The sequence below is a fragment of the Maniola hyperantus genome, chromosome Z (assembly GCF_902806685.2).
Source record: "Maniola hyperantus chromosome Z, iAphHyp1.2, whole genome shotgun sequence".
Lineage (NCBI taxonomy): Eukaryota > Metazoa > Arthropoda > Insecta > Lepidoptera > Nymphalidae > Maniola > Maniola hyperantus.
In genome coordinates this window covers 5,191,780-5,211,905 of record NC_048564.1, presented here as the reverse complement: position 1 = coordinate 5,211,905, position 20,126 = coordinate 5,191,780, and the positions used below count along the sequence as shown (strand labels likewise).

General features: G+C 37.1%; 1 protein-coding gene across 1 annotated transcript in view; it reads right to left on the bottom strand.

Moving 5' to 3' along the window:
- Window positions 1-19,867, bottom strand: part of LOC117995838 (uncharacterized) — a 93,414-nt gene extending 73,547 nt beyond the window's left edge. Inside the window, exons 1-8 of the mRNA XM_034983856.2 lie at window positions 19,665-19,867; window positions 9,732-10,785; window positions 8,739-8,949; window positions 7,653-7,766; window positions 6,809-6,921; window positions 4,573-4,716; window positions 3,354-3,413; window positions 2,184-2,315 (exon numbers count right to left, since the gene is read on the bottom strand). Coding sequence (XP_034839747.1) covers window positions 2,184-2,315; window positions 3,354-3,413; window positions 4,573-4,716; window positions 6,809-6,921; window positions 7,653-7,766; window positions 8,739-8,949; window positions 9,732-10,601 — 1,644 coding nt within the window. The 5' untranslated portion in view covers window positions 10,602-10,785; window positions 19,665-19,867. The remainder of the gene's footprint in view (window positions 1-2,183; window positions 2,316-3,353; window positions 3,414-4,572; window positions 4,717-6,808; window positions 6,922-7,652; window positions 7,767-8,738; window positions 8,950-9,731; window positions 10,786-19,664) is intronic.
- Between the last annotated feature and the right edge of the window lie 259 nt (window positions 19,868-20,126).

Below are 20,126 nucleotides of genomic sequence, written 5' to 3'. Positions count from 1 at the left end.
AGAGTAATTTATTAATAGAAGTCTTATTGCATAACGTGCTTAGGTATAATAATAATTGTAATTCATAATCTTCCCAAGAAGCTAAGTCTTATACTTTATTATATAAGGCCTAAAATTTAACTACTCACGCGCCATTATTACTTTTCGTGTACGATTTAGTCCTTATTGTAAATAAGAACCGTACTTTTGAAAATCCTAACTGAATATAATTAAAAGTGCCTATCGCGAAACCCATATCGTCAAGTAACAATGTCAAAAAAGGATAGATCAAAATCTTGGATAAATAATTTATCAAAGATCAAAATATCTTTACAGCTCTTGGAACACATGAGATAAGTAATAAATGAATGTTATAGACTCCTTTTAAAAATTAAAAAAATTTGAGTAGCTTTTATGAGTAGAGCACTAAGTTACCAAAAACCTCTAGTAAAACGAGCCCAAGTTCAATCGACTGACAACCATTGAGGCCTCCACCTACCTCCATTATCATACCGACTAGAGGGTTCCGTGTCATTGTTATCAGAGTTGCAAAAGTTTCTGTAGTTTGGATTAGGTGTAACAAAAATTGTTTGTTAGGGGCAGCGCGAGTGACGTGCGGGTGTGCGAGGCGTCCCCCCGCCTCATACCCCGATTGCCACCTCGACCTGTCGCGTACTATAGTTTTATACGTTATCCAAAAAAATACCCAGCAACGCCATCTACATACCCGATCAAACATTATAAAACTAACGCCACCTAGTCAAGGCTTTAAAAACCTGATAAAGTCTCTAGTAAGACTTCCTAATAAAACTCATTGCTAGACAGTTATTGCATCAACACCCTCTCTGTACTATTACTACGCACTAGGTGGGTCATTCCGAATAAAAACCGCCCCAACCCAACAGATATAACATCTCACCAACCACCACCATACAAACTCATATAATATATGCTATAGTTCGCGTCAGGTCAAGGTGCCACTCGGGGTATGAGGCGGGAGGACACCCAGCACACCCGCACGTCATCCGCGCTATTCCGCGCCGGGTTAGTGCGGGAGTTGTGCGGATGTGCGGGGCGTCCCTACCCCGATTGCCACCATCTCAACCTGTCGCGTGCCTTCTATATATTTTAGCGAATAAAATTTTGATTGAATGCGTAGTACATAGAGGTAATTGCTATGCATACCAAAACATCAGTAGGTACCCTTATTATAAATGCGAAAGTGTGTTTGTTTGTTGGTTTGTCCTTCAATCACGTCACAACGGTGCAACGGATTGACGTGATTTTTTGCATGGGTATAGATAAAGACCTGGGGAGTGACATAGGCTACTTTTTATCCCGGAAAATCAAAGAGTTCCCACGGGATTTTTAAAAACCTAATTCCACGCGGACGAAGTCGCGGGCATCAGCTAGTTAATAATAATATTAACATAACATAATTTTTTTGTTTTGATGTAGGTAGATATTTAAATGGTTTGATTTGTCGGGTAAATTTAACATGATCCTGCCGCTTCTCACTATCTATATCCCGATCAGTCACCTAACGATAGGGAAAAATATTATTTTTAACGTTTCACGAACTATCGAAAATCCTGGGAGGGCATTAATTTTTCACGTACACTTTTTGATTACAATATCATAAGAGTTACAAATTATAATAGTCTTGTACAGTTCGTCTCACGCAAAAGACTGCTGGTTGATAGAAGAGAGGATGTGTTCGAGTATAATCGTACTACTCTCACCTAAAACGAAAGATTGACTAAACCATCCTACACTTTTTACATTAAGGGTGCATTTCTACTGAAGTCCAACCGCTCGCCCGCTTCCATCTTAGACTGCATCATCACTTACCACCAGGTGAGATTGCAGTCAAGGGCCATCTTGTATCTGAATAATTAAAAGTGGAGCGGAGCGGAAGGGGGACAAAAGTTTTCTCGACTAATTATATATAAAAGGAAAAGGTGACTGACTGACTGACTGATAGCTATTATGACGTAGGCATCCGCGAAGAAAGGATTTTTGAAAATTCAATCCCTAAAGGGGTGAAATAGGGGTTTGAAATTTGTGTCGTCCACGCGGACGAAGTCGCGAGCATAAGCTAGTATAATATATGACATCTTACTATAACCTTATATTTTATATCGAACACGTCTCCGCTCCGCTTCAGTAGAAAAGCATCGTAATGATGGAAAATAATGACTCACCGTGTGTCGCCTTTCGGGAGTTTCAGCTGACGCCGTGTGTCCCGGGATGGACGAACGACCGCGGAAAATGTCCATAACTTTGGCCATTGCACTAGGGCGACGTGATGTTGTCGCTGACACCGTGTGGTAGTACTGCACGAGAAAAGATACACGTATTATAGGTATCACAGCTTTTCACAGCAGCAAAAGCTGTGATAGCCTAGTGGTTAGGACGTCCGCCTTCTAATCGGAGGTTCGACCCAGGCACGAACCTCTAACTTTTCGGAGGTATGTGCGTTTTAATTAATTAAATATCACTTGCTTTAACGGTGAAAGAAAACATCGTGAGGAAACCTGCATGCCTGAGAGTTCTCCATAATGTTCTCAAAGGTGTGTGAAGTCTACCAATCCGCACATGGCCAGCGTGGTAGACTATGGCCAAAACCCTTCTCACTCTGAGAGGAGACCCGTTCTCTGTAGTGAGCCGGTGATGGGTTGATCATGATGATGATGATGATGACAAAATAATAAACAAAATAATAATAATTATAGGTACCTATAGTCCGTACAAAGTAACTCCTTACGCGCCATTTTAACTCTATGGGTCAACTGTCATGTCAAAATTACGGTTCTCCTTTAAAATAACAACTAAAATCGTACTTTTGACAAAAAATTAAAAAGGCGCGTGAGGAGTTAATTTTTCGCGTTATATCAGCTTGACTTAGACATCTCGTCAATAAAGGTCTGGGTTGCAAGAGTGTAACAGTCAGAGATGCAGAGATTGCATCCCGGGGAAGGGTATAGGCTACTTTTGATCTCTGAAATCAAAGAGTTCCAGCGGAATTTATATAAGACTTATATTCACGTGGACGAATTTGCACGCATCATATAATTCGTACAGAGCTTCTTGCATCCTGGGAACGGACAAAGCCCACTTTTATCCGGGAAAAATCAAAGAGTTCGCAAGGTATTTTTAAAAATCTAAATCCACACGTAACACGTTACGCGGATATCACCTAGCAAGCCGCGACAGGTTGACATAGTAATCGGGGTATGAGGCGAGGGGACGCCAGCACACCCACGTCACCCGCGCTTGCCCGCATCGCGCTTGCGCGGGGACTGTACGGGTGTGCGGGACGTTCCCTCTCCGATTGCCATTTCAACCTGTCGCGTACTATACATCATACATACCCTATAGTGAGCTGGTGCATCCTCCTTATCGGATTCTCCGACTGATGTTTGCAATTTACCCTGGTGAAAAATAACAGTCAGTTTTAGAAGATCACATATTATCTTTGTTAACTACATACTTAAATTTGTAATATTATGGGGTCCAAAAAATTTAAATCATCCCTGATTTATGGAACTTTTGATATAGCTGATACCTTTTATCCATCAGGTATTAAAGAATTTGTCATAATTCACTACTTGTTGAGACCAATCCAACGGGAACAAGCTTACTGGGCTTTTAATTGGGTTGAGTGACCAGTGACCACCTTCCTGCTTCATCAGACCTAGATCTATAAGCCAACCCATCGTGACCAAATCAATGTGCCCAAACATAGTACTATACTTGCTGAAGTCTGAAGAGTTGTAAAGTCCTCAGATTGGCTTGGTTGCAGCATCACGTCAATATTAATATTTAATACGAATACCAATTCAAGCTGTGCCTGCGACTCTGTCCACAAGGAATTAGGTTTTAAATCCCATAGGAATTCTTTGATTTTCCATGATAAAATGTAGCTAATCTCTTTAACTATATCCATGCAAAAAATCACGTTGATCTGTTGCTCCATTGAAATAACATAATACGAAACGTTGATTCGCGTCGTTCTCACATAACGTATCTCGTTTTTTTTAAATAGAGATAGCGAGCAAACGAGAAAGCGGGTCATCTGATGTTAAGTGATTACCGCTGCCCATGAACATTTGCAGCACCAGAGGAACTGCCGATGCGTTGCCGGTCTTTCAGGAAATTCTTGGTTCGCCCCTTGAATAACCCCATGCTGTAGTCTAGCGGGAACACCGCCGATGGGAGTTGGTTCCACAGTTTGCATGTGCAAGGAAAGAAGGATTTGGCGCAACGGACGGTCGAAGTGTGCCAGACACCCAGGTGGTGAGGATGAAATTGCTTACGGTGGCGCAAGGTGCGGTTGTAGACAAAGGAGGGTGGGATGAGGTCGAAAAGCTCTTCAAAGCAAAACGTTCTTGAGTATGTGAAGTCCGTGACTGCAATAGCATGTTCTCACGCTCGACTTGGAGCGACCATGGATAGCACTCTTAAGTAAAGGTCGTGACAGAATTGTCTTAATTTGTTTTACTATGTCTGGGTAATGTCCGATCCGTTTTGGTGCTATTTGTTTTAGTTGATCTTCCTATAAAGGGTAAAAGGGACAGTTAAATTTTTTACCTGGTATACAGCATCGGTAACAACGTGAGCTGAACCATCCTTCGTGTTGGTCAGTGACCCAACGCTCGAACTGGCGCCTACATCGCCGTTATCCGATTCAGATTTAGTCGATTCTCTGATTGGTGGGCTCGATTTCGTTATATTCTGTGGAAAAATAACCATAATCATGATAGCTATCGATATATTCACTACTTACTTCATTTTAAGTAAGACTAGGTTCAATAACATCCATATTTTCATACTAATAATGCGAAAGTGTATCTGTCTACTAGCTTTTCAAGACGAGTCGTCATTCGGGGGATAGACATAGGCTACTTTTTGGCCCGGAAAATTAAAGAGTTCTCTCGGGATTATTAAATCCACATGTCAAAGCGGCGGGCATCATCTATTTGGTTCAGAAATAGGTTGCATCCCGGAGATGCAGGCTACTTTTTATCTAACAAAATCAAAGAATTCCCCCTTGATATTCAAAACCTAAATCTACGCGGACGAAGTCAAGGGCATCTTTTAGTTCAACATTTATAAAAAAAATCTTTGCGATTTTGCACGATCCATGGCGGCTTTTTTTCTGATCACTTTACAACACTCTGACGTAAAGACGGAGCCCGACACTTCTTATATCGACATATCTAAATAAGAACTTAGTTTAAGGAAACCGATGAAATTACAGTCACACACGGAGACTGCAAATCTTCCAAACGTTCTACAAATAATGGCAGAGAAAGTCCACGGTTAAGGGAAATACGCTCATACAACAACTGACAAAAAGAAGGTGATTCAAAAGTTTTGCTTAGTGATTAAGATAGATAAGAACTCAATATAATGAACAATTTTGCTTACACTTCCTAAACATTTAATGCTTCTTTTATAGATAAATTATGAAATGAATCCGCAATAAACTAAACTTTCGTAATAGAAACAAACGATCAAATTAATATAACCTGTACCTAAACTAGACACAACCACACAAAAACACAATTACATTTTTGGGCACATACCGGGCCTTTTTTCAAAAACGAGAAACAAAATTTAGACATCATGACCTTGTTAAGAAATTTTTGTAACTTATCTATGCAGTTAATGACACCACGACGATAAATTATACTGTACTTTCATAGAAAAAATATATGTACCTACCTACCCTTTATCATTTGAAACAAAATTTTGATGTATCAATGGCGGGTACATTTAAATTTTATGTTATTTATCATTTATTTAAAGATGCAAATATGAAAAACTCGATGGGAGCGTCTTATTAGTGCTTTTTGGTGTGGAGACCTTGGGCCGGGGGCTCGAGCTCTTTTTCAAGAAATTTCGAAAAGGGTTATCGAGTCAACTCGTTCCGGTAACGCACAAGACTGCAAATACTATTTTATACATGGCATAATCTTGTACCTATATCAAATATTTGAAAAGAGCAACCGCCGAGTTTCTTGCTGGTTCTTCTCGGTAGGAAAGGCATTCCGAACCAGTGGTAGATGCATCCGACTATTCGTAAGTACTTGTAAAAGTTTATACGAATAAAAAAGATTTTTATTTATTTATTTATTTAACCGGGGACCCGAGAGCTGGCAGCTGCCTTGGTCAAAGAATTAGTTTGTCCTGGTCTTTATAATAAACTAGCTGATGCCCACGACTTCGTCCGTGTGGAATTAGGTTTATAAAAATCCCGTGGAAACTCTTTCGATTTTCCGGGATAAAAAGTAGCCTATGTCACTCTCCAGGTCTTTATCTATACCCATGCAAAAAATCAAGTCAATCCGTTGCTCCGTTGCGACGTGATTGAAGGACAAACCAACAAACCAATAAACCAACAAACAAACACACTTTCGCATTGATAATAAGGGTACTGATACATAAAATTTAGTAAAACTTTAATTCGTTACATTCGTTTGTTATTGTTTGACGGTGTTTTCTTGGCTCCAATTCGTGGTATGGCGTTACTGCTATAGCTACGTACGCAGGTTTATTGGCGAGCGAAATGTTTTCCAATTGCACCAAGTAAACTGAATTTAGCTGTTACAATAATAACACGTTCTTCCGGCAGATTAACCGCCGTACTCAGAGTCGCTTAATCGTTACTTAAGTTTAGTTAAAACGACACAGGAATATCAATATTTTAGGAACCTGAATTGGATTTTTTGAGCTCCATAAACATATAAGTATCGAGTTCTGATTTAGACTTTTTAAGGACATTTAAAATTTGTAGCATATTATGATATAGATATAAAATTACCTGAACAGCAGCTTTGACTTGTTGCATAATAGAAGGCTGCTTTTTGCCTTCTCCACGAGAACGTGACTTGAAGATATCGAACAGTGCCGGTCTGCGACTCACCCCGGATGTACCTGGCAAGTATACCGATGATATATATCAAAGTTATTCTGCCTAAGTCAAGGTTTCTCGGTTTACCTTAAATATATAAAAGGAAAAGGTGACTGACTGACTGATCTATCAACGCACAGCTCAAACTACTGCACGGATCGGGCTAAAATTTGGCATGCAGATAGCTATTATACCGTAGGCATCCGCTAAGGATTTCTTAAAATTCAAACCCTAAGGGGGTAAAAAAGGGGTTTGAAATGAGTGTAGTCCACGCGGACGAAGTCGCGAGCATAAGCTAGTTAAATATAAAGCTACTAGATGATGCCCGCGACTCCGTCAGCGTGGATTTAGGTTTTTAAAAACCCCGTGGAAACTCTTTGATTTTCCGGGATAAAAAGTTCCCTATGCCAATTTCCGGGATGTAAGCTACATCTGCATCATATTTTAAATATTAGCCTATGTCCTTCCCGGGGATGTAAGCTCTGTACGAAATTTCATCAAAATCGGTTAAACTGTTGGGCCGTGAAAAGCTAGCAGACAGACAGACAGACAGACAGACAGACAGACAGACAGACAGACAAACAGACAGACAGACAGACAGACAGATAGACAGACACACTTTTCACTCCCACCTGTCGCGTATAGTAGTTTCAAAGCAAGGGTGAATAGGCTTCTACTAGGCAAGCGCGCTAAAACTTAAACTATATTTTTGCATTATCGTCGTCAAGTGATTGTGATTTTAAAAAAATGTTACCGTGTATGGTTTGTTGGTACATAGGGTGTCCTTGGCCATCGTCGGCCGAGCCACGTCGCTTACGCTCCCCGACTGACTGCCAGCTGCGAGTGATAGCTGCATCCAGGCGTTGTTCTAGGGAAAAAAGAATTAGTTAGTATTAATAACGCAGGGCCCAGTAAAACCGACTATGGATTTTGTGGCACTGAATGTAGCACAAAAAATGCCGAAACTATAAGGGTTCCTTGTTTACTACGGAACCCTAAAACGCGTAAGCTAACGCTATGCCCGGCGCTTTGGATGTTTTAATATTAGGTCTGTCACTAGTATTACACCGTCTCATTGTTTTTTCGGAGTACGAAAGTACCTAATAAGTGCCGTGCATTGCGGACTACTTACGCGTTTCTACAAGAAGCGACTCCTCACCTCATTAGGTCAACCAAGGAAACAGATACATACCTAACAAATTATATTCAGAAAATAAATCTCTTAATATATTATTTATTATTATTATTCTTTCTCGTGTCTACGTCAAATAAATTGTATCTAGAGAGTTAAAAATATTATAGTAACTACGTACATAATGCATCATCAGTTTTCTAGCGAGACCGATATCACGTCGCCCTAGACATCCATTATAAAGAAAAAAGCGTTACTGTCCACTGCTCAGTTGTTACCATAGAGCGAAACGTAAACAATGTTTTAAACTACCTACTCGCCAAAACCAATCAGAGTCCGAATTAACATATCTACACTAAATTACATCTACACAAATGTTATAAAGAGGTAACATTTGTATTTTTGTATGTTTGTAACAAATAAACTCAAAATCTACTGGACCGATTTCAAAAATTCTTTGACTATTAGAAAGCTAAATTATTTCAGAGTGACATAGGCTATATTTTTTTTATTAAAGATATACGTGTGAATGGTGTGTACATATTTTTGCCAACGTTCAAATAAATAACTATCACAATTATTACTGTAATATTAATATTTAAAATGTATTGGTATTCAATATGTACGCAGTGAACGCAGTTTATATTTCAGCCGTCAACGCTCATTGATGTAGATCAGAAAATAAAAAAGTCCTGGCATGATACGTACCTCTCTTTTGTCGTCTACCATCGCTGCTTCTGCGAACTTCTTTTTCTTTAACGGTCTTTTTTAGAGTTTCTTTTTCTTTCCGTGCGGGTAATGAACCCCAAGTCCCTGAACGCTCACGTTTTGCCACAACCTTCTTATCTTCTAAAGTTTCCTTTGCTACCTTTTTTACATTTTTATCGTTACTTTTCTTGGTATTATCTTGCTTAGACACCTGTAAGAAAGAAATGTCATATTTTAAAGTTAGATACGTGTAAAAAGTATTTTAAAAAATCCGAAAATCCGATTTAAAAAAATAACAAGCTAGTATTGTATTTTTGTTATGTACTGCATGCCGTCTAAACCGTCTATTGGTCACTAAACTACTACACTGATCGCGAGCAATTTACTTTTATCCGTTGATGATGTCCGTCCTCCATCTCCGAAGATATTGATCATATCTTCATCTATACGTAATCTAATGCGATCAACATGACGGTACGTTTTTCCAAATGAAAAAAAGACTTGATGCCGTTCGGATATGACGGAGCTATGGGGTCACACTGCCAAATAAATATGTAATATACTATATAAAAAACAGCCGAATTGAGAACCACCTCTTTCTTGGAATTCGGTTAAAAATGCGTCTTATCAAGAACCTCGTCTTATTATTGAAGTGAATCAAATCAAAAATTCATTTTATCATGAAAATTACTTTAGTATTGTATTTAAACTAACAGGTAACTTTTGCAAAATTAAGTAAATTTAAAAGTTACTTACTTACTAGATTATACTTGCAACTTCATCCGCGTGGACTTAGGTTTTTAAGAATCCGTAGGAACTCTTTGATTTTCTGAGATAACAAGTAGCCTATATCCTTCCCCGGGATGCAAGCTATCTCTGTACCAAATTTCATCAAAATCGCTTGAACGGATGGGCCGTGAAAAGCTAGCAGACAGACAGACAGACACACTTTCGCATTTATAATATTAGTAAAGATTTATAATTTCTTCTTACCTGTTTTTCATCAGTTCTTTTAATCCAAATGTCTTCCTCGCTAGTTGGAACTCCGTCCACAGTAGATCTGATTTCTATTAAACTACTATCAAAATAATTTTTATCGTGATGGAGATTCTGCCCCGTGAAAATAGTTCTTACATTGGGTCTCTGTTCTTCTGCTCCTTTGGTTCCAAAATGTACTGTATGAGCATTATAAAATTGATTTCTTAAAGCACGTGCAACTGGAGCTGTCATTTGTGCAGTTTTTGTAACTAAGAATTTGTGCTTTGCTCCCATCACTGTGCGTTCTGAAATGTCGTTTGATTCAGTAGCATTCGCTTCTTTAACATCTGTATTTGATTCTTTATTACGTTCCTCGCTATCAATTTTCAAGTTCTGATCTTTGGTTTTTTTCAAGTCATCGTCTAAATCTGAATTTACGTTTTCAGAATCGGCCTTATAAGAACCCGGAGAATGCCGACGATGACCGTCTCTCTTTTCATCGTCTTCATCTTCCTCTCGACATTGTGATAACCTACGTCTTTCAGTAAATGGAAACGGTGATGCAGAATTACGACTTGACAAATTATTGCAATGATTCATAAAATAATGTTGAAAAAAACTATCAGTTTCGGGTGTATCATTATTTTCTCCTTGAATTATATCTTTTAAGGCGGCTAAAGAAGTAATAGTGTTGTAATTTAATGCATTAACTAATTCTTCACTATCTGTGGAACTCGCGGAGTCACCTATATTATCTGCATTTTCTTCTACAGTTTGACTCTCTTTGCTAGATATTACGTCAGTGATCTCAAGTTTATCGATTTCCACTTTTTTCTCCTTCTCATTTTTACGGTTGGCTTTCTTCCCTTTTCTTTTGGAATCCATTGAACAGAAGCGAACTTAATAACGACACACTACTTTTACACGTTTGTCTATATCACATACAGTCACATGGTAAATCTTCAATTAACGAACAGTTTAAGTGATTTCGTAACAAGTTCCGTCACCGGATATATGACATGATAATGTAATTGAACCACGAATATTTTTCACAATACATTTCACAATGCTAAAAATCACATACCATAATAAATTTTTCGGTCACGAATCTCTATACTAGGTAGCCCGTGTAATTATAATCGTTTTGTAACGAATAGCATCAACGCGCCTAGATTATTTACTTACAACTTATATACTCCCGCTTATTTTGTTGCACTTAATCAATTATGGAGAACTTACGAGAATATATGATTGCTTAATAACAATCTAATATGTTTTTATCAATATACATATTATATTATTATTCATAGATTATATTTATTACTAGATGATACCCGGAACTACGGTCGCCTGCAAATGTTTTTTTAAAATCCCGTGGGATTTCTTTGATTTTCCGGGATGAAGTAACCCATACCCGTGGGCAAAAAGGATGCCAACTATTTCTGTAAGTAAATGATTCCCGCAACTTCATCCTGATGCTTTGCAATCCTAAATCGTGGTGATCCAATGGGATTTTAAAAGAATCATGCGTTTAAACGTTTTTACGTAATTTGGTAAGTACCTACTGCATCCCGGGGACGAGCTACTACGGATAGGCTATTTTTTTGTCTTGGAAAATCAAAATTTCTAACGGGATTTTCATAAATTTAAATTCACTAGGGCATCAGCTAGTTATTAATAATTTTGACATAGTAGGAGTTGAAATTTATTTTATATCTTACTTGGAAATGACATCACATAACAGAACATGACCTCATGACACATTTTAAATGCTAGGGTTGGCGCAATCAAAAAAAAAAACCGGACAAAACAGAACTAGCGATAAACTTAAATCAATCGAATTTATTGAAAATAAACAAAGTCATTTTTTCTTAAATTAAAGTAGTAAGTTAAGTATGTACTCGTATAATTTACAAGTTAAAAAGGCGATGAAGGATGAGTGAGAAACGGTTGAGATCATTAAGTATTATGTAAAAATGAAAATATTTCACTTACGTAAATAGATAGTTAAATAAATACCCATTTCAAAATTTACCTATCACTTCCCAAAGTACCGCATGTTAATTATACTTTATACTTGTAAAGTTTTTAAGTGCCAACCCTGATCACAATCAACATTACTTGCAAAGTACGAATATAGATTATATATTGACTGCATTCATGAGATAAAGCCGACGGAACTAATGATAGTCCACCATTATTATAAAGTCCTGTTTAAATACTCGACAAGCCAAACGTTGCATAGCTCAATAAATGAAATCAGGTCACGTGTAATGCCAAAATGCTACGGGTCAAACCAGAAGAATGGGCAATGCTGACATTACCCAGGTACCTAGCAGTTAGCATTGAAAAGAGCGTACCTGTTTAAAATAGCAATAGTAAACGAGTTGTGTCATTCGCTCGATTGCGGTAGAATGACAGCTACAATGTCACGATCGCAATCACCTCTGATTCGTTGACGCTCTCTCACTATTGGCTATATTGCATTGTTGCAACAAGCAAAGCATATATTCAGCCAATCACAACAATTGCGATTGTAATAATGATTGATGCAGGTTTTATAAAATCGAGCTACAGGTTTACTGAGAAGTCAAATTGTTGAAGTCAAGGCGCGCTTGGCGATTTTAGGATGTCTAGTTCTTCGGCACACTCTCCGAAATATATCCTGTAGAATAGGTACTGATAGACAGGCAACTTTGCGCCGATATTCCAAACTTGACTAGCGCTTCGTCACCGATGAGTCTTCTAGCGCTACGGTCGTAAAAAATATTTTTTCTGTGAATTCCGAAAGACCTTACAATAGTCAATCAGTACTTTTTTCACACGGGTAGGCCTAAAATTACGATTGAGGCAAAGTTAACGAAAACAATGCATGGCTATCTCAAGATACGTCATTCGATCAGAAATGAGGAAATCTGTATAAGATCCAGAGTCATCGAAACCTTTCAACGAGTCGCAAAGCTAAAGTGTCAATGAGCAGGGCACATAGCTCTATGAACTAAGTCCCGCACATTGCTATTGCGCTGGAACCATGTCTCATTAACATCGGAATGACTTCATTTTGACGTCATTTGACGTATAATTAAGTAAAAATATACTTACTTACTGCTTCTTCAAACATCTGAGTTAATACGTTTCTAATAACGATTAACGAGAAAGCTGTGGCAGCCTAGTGGTTAGGACGTCCGCCTTCCAATCGGAGGTCGGGGGTTCGATTCCGGGCACGCACCTCTATCTTTTCGGAGTTATGTGCGTTTTTTAAGTAATTAAAATATCATTTGCTTTAACGGTGAAGGAAAACATCGTGAGGAAACCTGCATGCCTGACAGTTCTCCATAATGTTATCAAAGGTGTGTGAAGTCTGCCAATCCGCGCTTGGCCAGCGTAGTAGACTATGGCCAAAACCCTTCTCACTCTGAGAGGAGACCTGTGCTCTGTAGTGAGCCGGTGATGGGTTGATCATGATGATGATGAACGATTAATTCTGGCGTACCAAGTGCACTCAAGATTAATGAATGTACACGTACTGCTAAATGCTCAAGGACAGCATTATCGATGCACAAAATAGAAACGCAGTCCACCGATCCACAGCTTATTATGTGGCAAATAACGATTTAGTAATATACAGAGTACAGAGTAAAGATTTTTTTAAAAAAAAAGAATATTAGCCATGTTAAGTGACTAATATTCCCCTTTCCTCTCCAACTAAGCGTCAAGCTTGTGCTAGGAGTAGGTACGACAATAGTGCAACGGGCGGGGTTTGAACCGTCGACCTTTCAGTTTTCAGTCCACTCCTTTACCCGTTGAGCTATTGAGGCTCAAAATCAAGATGTAAGATTGATATAGTTTTAGATTTATTTACGTAGTTTGATTTTAATTTGGTTTGTAACGATGGGGCTTACAGACTATCTGTAAAAGCCCCTTACAAAATATCAGATTAAAAAAAAAGTTCATGACATCACTAGCGACTGTAACTAATAAACATATTCTGTAGAGCGCACAGCATTTGAGCAGTGTGGGCTAAGTGTAGGTCAAGTTGTTTACGGCAGGTGTTACTTGCAATCTCTTTAAGGTTCCCTGACAAAATAAATAGTTATTTTTCAAATTTTCCACACTAGCACTGTTCAACATTAAGCTTGAAATAATTAAAGATTGGATACAGAAATATTATTTAATCCATGAGCCCTAGAGTACTTAGTAATAGTCTAGACTCTAGAATAACTATAAAATATCTGATCAGATTTTTTATATTTTGTCCCTTACAAAATGCCAAAAAACAATCACTTGATTTTTGAGACACTCTTTAAGGTCCAAAAGTTGCGCTGCAATAATATTTGCGGCGTCGCGTCTGTGACTGATTAACTTAGTTTACGGACACAAATGGTTGTGGGATCAAGGTGGGATAAAAGAAAATTATCTTGAAAATATTAAACCTTAGTCTTCAACGAACTTCAGAACTTCACGGCGATATCACGGGGACAGTGCCTTTTCGAAAAACGTAATCAGTGTACGCACTCAACTATTTGTAGGACCAGTATACTCACGTTTACATACGATAAAAAGCATCTAATGTGCAGAACACTGGAACTCTATCTTGTTTTAACAATTTCAAGTATTATCACGCAAATACATTATAATATATCTACCTATGTACATCGTAATGTGACTTCTGACCTACGCAAATGATTACGGATGAAAATCTGTAAGCAACGCAAATCTACACATGAAACACTACAAGTATTTAAGTAAGTAAATCTAATTACCTAATTACTTATTTACTTAGATATGAACGAACGAAAGTAATTATGAACCAAAGTATAAGAATTTCATCATCATCATCATCATGATCAACCCATCGCCGGCTCACTACAGAGCACGGGTCTCCTCTCAGAGTGAGAAGGGTTTAGCCATAGTCTACCACGCTGGCCATGTGCGGATTGGTAGACTTCACACACCTTTTGAGAACATTAAGGAGAACTCTCAAAAATGCAGATTTCCTCGCGATGTTTTCCTTCACCGTTAAGGCAAGTGATATTTAATTACTTAAAACGCACATAACTCCAAAAAGTTAGCGGTGCGTGCCCGGGATTGAACCCCCGACCTCCGATTAGAAGGCGGACGTCCTAACCACGAGGCTACCACAGCTTACAAGAATTAATGTAGTTCAATTTTTCCCTCCTTATTTCTGTGTCAATCTGACTAGACTCGGGCGATTTTTTCTTACTAAACAAAATGGAAGTTATCATTTTTCCATAATTAATCTGACCTCATTTAAGTGCTTAGTTACTTATTGTAAAAATCTAGGTTAGAATAATAATGGTCAATTAAACTGTAGTATTTGCAAACGATAAAGTTAGGTAGGTATAAACATTTACTTTGTCCAAGACTAAAATATATTGAGATATCAGTACCCTTATTATAAATGTGAAAGTGTGTTTGTTTGTTGGTTTATTGGTTTGTTGGTTTGTCCTTCAATCACGTTGCAACGGTATAACGGATTGACGTGATTTCTTGCATGGGTATAGATAAAGACCTGGAGAGTGACATAGGCTACGTTTTATTCCGGAAAATTAAAGAGTTCCCACGGGATTTTTAAAAAACCTAATTCCACGCGGACGAAGTCGCGGGCATCAGCTAGTAATATATAAGTATTATAAGTTATATATATACTACTTAATTATACAAATAGATAACGGCGGTGTCCATAATCGTAAATGATAAAGAAATGTAAAATACGAGGCGGCGGCGGCGCTGAATAAAAACGGCCCAAAAAATTCACGCAAATCAGTAGGAAACATGCAGCATTATGTACTGGCATATAGAAACATACTGCCAAAACATCGATGACATCAGCACTCTCCATAAATAGTTGCGCTGTTCGTAAATAGATTTAAGAGAGCCCAATACGCCGACATAACTATCAATTCAATAATGATCACATGCGGATTGCTTCTCTACAGCACTTCTTACGATCTGTTAATAAGAAGTTATTGGCAGTGATGAAGTGATTGTATTATCTCTATATATAAAAATAAATCGCTGAATGTGTTGCTGATCGCATATCTCGAGAACAGCTGAATCGATTTCGCTAATTATTTTTTTATAATATTCCTTGAAGTACGAGGATGGTTCTTACGGAGAGAAAATTTTAAAGTATTTAAAAAAAACCGGCCAAGTGCGAGTCAGGCTCGCGCAACGAGGGTTCCGTAATACAGTCGTATTTTTCGACATTTTCCACGATAATTCAAAAACTATGATGCATAAAAATAAATTAAAATCTGTTTTAGAATGTACAGGTGAAGACTTTTCATATGATACCCCACTTGATATAATTATCTTACTTCGAAAATTGAAAATACTAATACTATAAGGTACCTTTTGGAAAAAATTCGAAGAAGTGATTTTATAGCATACTTAATCGATGTTTTGCAGTTAGTTAGATACAACTGTTCAGTAAAAGAGTGCGACCGATGTCATATTATTATGCAAACTTTAGGTGACTCAGATAACCTAGTTATTTATCGGATACAAATATTATGCCTTCATTCAAAAAATTAAACTAGTTGGCGATTCAAAAGCACTTGTAAAAGTTTACTTGATTAACATAGGTATTATAAATTCTATTCTATTCTACTCGATGAGTTTGTTCTTACATGTTATAGAATTGCTGTAAAAACGTTAAGAGATATTGGATTTCCCAGCCTGATACCAGTAAACATATTAATTTTTTGCTAATATAACCAGTTAGAGTGAACATGTGTGACTAAATAATTATATAATCTCATCATCATCATCATCATGATCAACCCATTGCCAGCTCACTACAGAGCACAGGTTCTCAAAGGTGTGTGAAGTCTGCCAATCCACACTTCGCCAGCGTGGTAGACTATGGCCAAAACCATTCTCACTCAGAGAGCTCTGTAGTGAGCCGGCGGTCATGATGATGATGATTCATCATTACTTAATAAGGATGCAAATATATTAGCAAATGTAGCATAGAACGAAATCTATCAGTCTTGTCTATCTTTCCCCTAGGCTCTTAATTGTTTTTGTTAAGACTAAAGAGCAAAGCCAGAATTGCTCACGAAGCGAACCTATGAGGCCGTGTGGAGTGAATAGTGGAGGTGGCGAGCGAAGCCAGCGGCTGAAAACCGTAGCGAAATAAAAGTCGAGTAGGTATCTTATCCTACTAATATTACAAATGTGAAAGTGTGCATGTTTGGATATTTGTTACTCAATCACACAAAAACGGCTGAACGGATTTGGATGAAATTTGGAATGGAGATAGATTATACCCTGGATTAACACATAGGCTACTTTTTATCCCGGAAAATCAAAGAGTTCGATCGAGATCGAGAGAGATTTTGAAAAATGAAAATCCAGTTTGTACTTCTAAATGGTTCACAGTTTTCTTCCAACTGGACTACAGTTAACTGGCGCGAAAAACAAACATAGCTTATCATCTAAAATGTTGTAACTCTAATCAGCTGACTAATGATAAGAATTCAGTGTAGAGCTATATCAAGTGCTGAGTTTTTAATTATTGTTACTAAGATTTTGCTATGTATACATATACATTCACTCTTGCGTATTTGTCATGTATCTATCTATATATATATAAAAGGAAAAGGTGACTGACTGACTGACTGACTGACTGACTGATCTATCAACGCAGAGCTCAAACTATTGGACGGATCGTGCTGAAATTCCGCATGCAGATAGCTATTATGACGTTTACCCAGATTCGCAATAAAGAAATTTGTATTTGTATTTGACGTAGGCGTCCGCTAAGAAAAGATTTTGCAAAATTCAACCCCTAAAGGGGTAAAATAGGGGTTTGAAGTTTGTATGAAAGTCTGTCAGTTTTGAAGTTAGAATCGCGAAATTTTGCAATTAACACTAATCTATATATATTATCTATATGTATATATAGTGGTTTAAAATTTGTGTAGTCCACGCGGACGAAGTCGCTGGCATAAGCTAGTTTTTGAAGTAAATAACAAACGACGACCTTCATTAGAACTTACACCTTGTTTCTTTCAATTTTTTTTCGGATCAGATGAGTGTGTGATTGCTGTGACTCTGTCACTGACACAACAAGGTTTTTGTAATTGGTGGACTTGTAGGTATGCCAGGTTCCATATAAAAATGTTCAAACCATTTTCAAGCCTCTAGCTCCTTGAAAAATTAAGTAGTTTAAAATCAATTACAAAATTTGTACTGAAAAGATGAACAAACAAACATACACAGAGCCAAGAAAGCAAATTAATAGTAACTTCTACTAATTTCAAGGCTCTAGCTCATAGGTAAATTAGTTTAAAATCGATTGCATACTTTTTTTCGACAAATAGACCTACAAGAAAAATTAACAAACAGACAAGAAGGTAAGTTAATGTTAATTGTCATCCAGTGTCAATGAATGTATAAAAGTTTAAGTTTTTCTTAGTTAGTTTCTAGCTCACCGCAAAGTAAGTTTACAAACAATTACAAGATTTATTCCTAACAGACAAACAAACAAACAGGCTGACAAGAAAACGAGATAGTAAAAACGTAATAGGTAATTACTAGTTAATAATAGCGTAAAATATTAATTTGGTGAGATAGGTTTTAGGCTCTATCACTTTAATTTTGTTTAGAGAATCACTGTAATTTTGTTAAGAGAATCACTGTAATTTTGTTTAAAGATTGTGTACAGCAGAATTAGCCTCATCATAAGTTATATATGAAGTAAGTTTGATTGTAAGTAAGTAAGTCAACGGGAAGTACCCTGTAGCTTTCTTGACAGACCGACAGACAACAAAGTGATCCTATAAGGGTTCCATTTGTCTTTTTGAGGTACAGATAGTACATCTGCCTTTAGAGTGACATTTCAGCTTTGTAGAGCGTTGTCTCTGTCACTCATACATATATGATGTTTCTCTCTCAACGACAGAGATAATGCTCTACAAACCTGCGATCTCCTTCTAAAGGCTGATGTACATTACTTTCTACCGCATACTGTACACATTATTTTTTTAATTGAAAGAGAAACCTGATAATGGCTTGTTCAGCATCAGCAACTTTATTGTGAAATTAATTGCATTAATAGATTAATAATACTGTTTCTAAACAAATTATTTTCAAATTTTTCAATTAGCATGGAATAAAATAAAGGGGCATAACCCACATAACACTAATTATTTCTTACACAGGGCAGGGCATAGGCAAGGCACAATGGCTATTATTCTTACCCTGCAAGGGATTCAATCGCACTAATTAATGAAAAACAGCATTATTTTATGATCCATTTGGGGTTTAAATATATAGATTAAAAAAAATGGTACATAGGTACATCTTCTATTATCCTGAATTTAAACTCTATCAGTTCAGTTGTTAGGCTGAGAAGAAATTAACATACAGGCTGTTTTACATCTATATTTTATAGTAAGTACCTATATACTCATACATGGTTTTGATAATTCATTATAAGTACTTAGTTCATTACGATGAGCAAGTATAATGGTAGGTACTTAGTTATTATTTAATATTAGATTGAATGGAATGCCTTAGCCTTTAGACATTAGTTTAGTCATAAATTAACCAGTCAATGTCAAAAATTGCAAAAATCTAGCTATTTGGTAAACCTATGCAATCCTAACTTGATATAATATAATATATGAATGTGCAAAATAGATAAGTACTTAATAATAATTGAAACAGTGTTTAATTACGCATAGAACTTCACGCGAACGTTCTAGTGTTATAAATTATAACAGTAACTTGTTGAATGTGTTGTTGTAACCAAACTATTGGAAGTATAGTCAATTGTGGCCGGATTAGTACTTAATTCAAATATTCTTTTCTTTTACCGTAAGCCTAGAGTGTGTAGAGTGGACAACCTAGAGAAAATATTACACGGGTTTAAAATATTAACGAGAAGACGTGACCGTATTAATTTATGGAACAAACCGTAAACACATCAATATCAGACACAGGATACGACGCACACCACTACAGAAGTTCACTTTAGCTTGAAGATAACATTTTCACTCAATACTTGTAAAATAATTATTTTAAACTTGGGTTACACTAGCATTATGTACCAACTCTTTTAGGAAAAATTTACAAAAATCACCAAATTGAACGATCCACTTCACTACACACTTATGCACACTAGCACACTAATGCACTAAACAGAATGCCTAGGCCACAGATAATGATAATCTTGCTGCCACAGAATAAAAATATACTCTGACTCAGACGAATCTCTTGACACTGTCAAAAGTCAAAACACTATTTAATTATTTATAGAGGGATGCCTTATACTATTACAATAGAACATAAGTTCATCATCTTTTCTGAATAATCGTAAAGTCGCATTTAAAAGCGAATTCATACGAATAGTGAGCAACATTGAAATATTCATAAAAT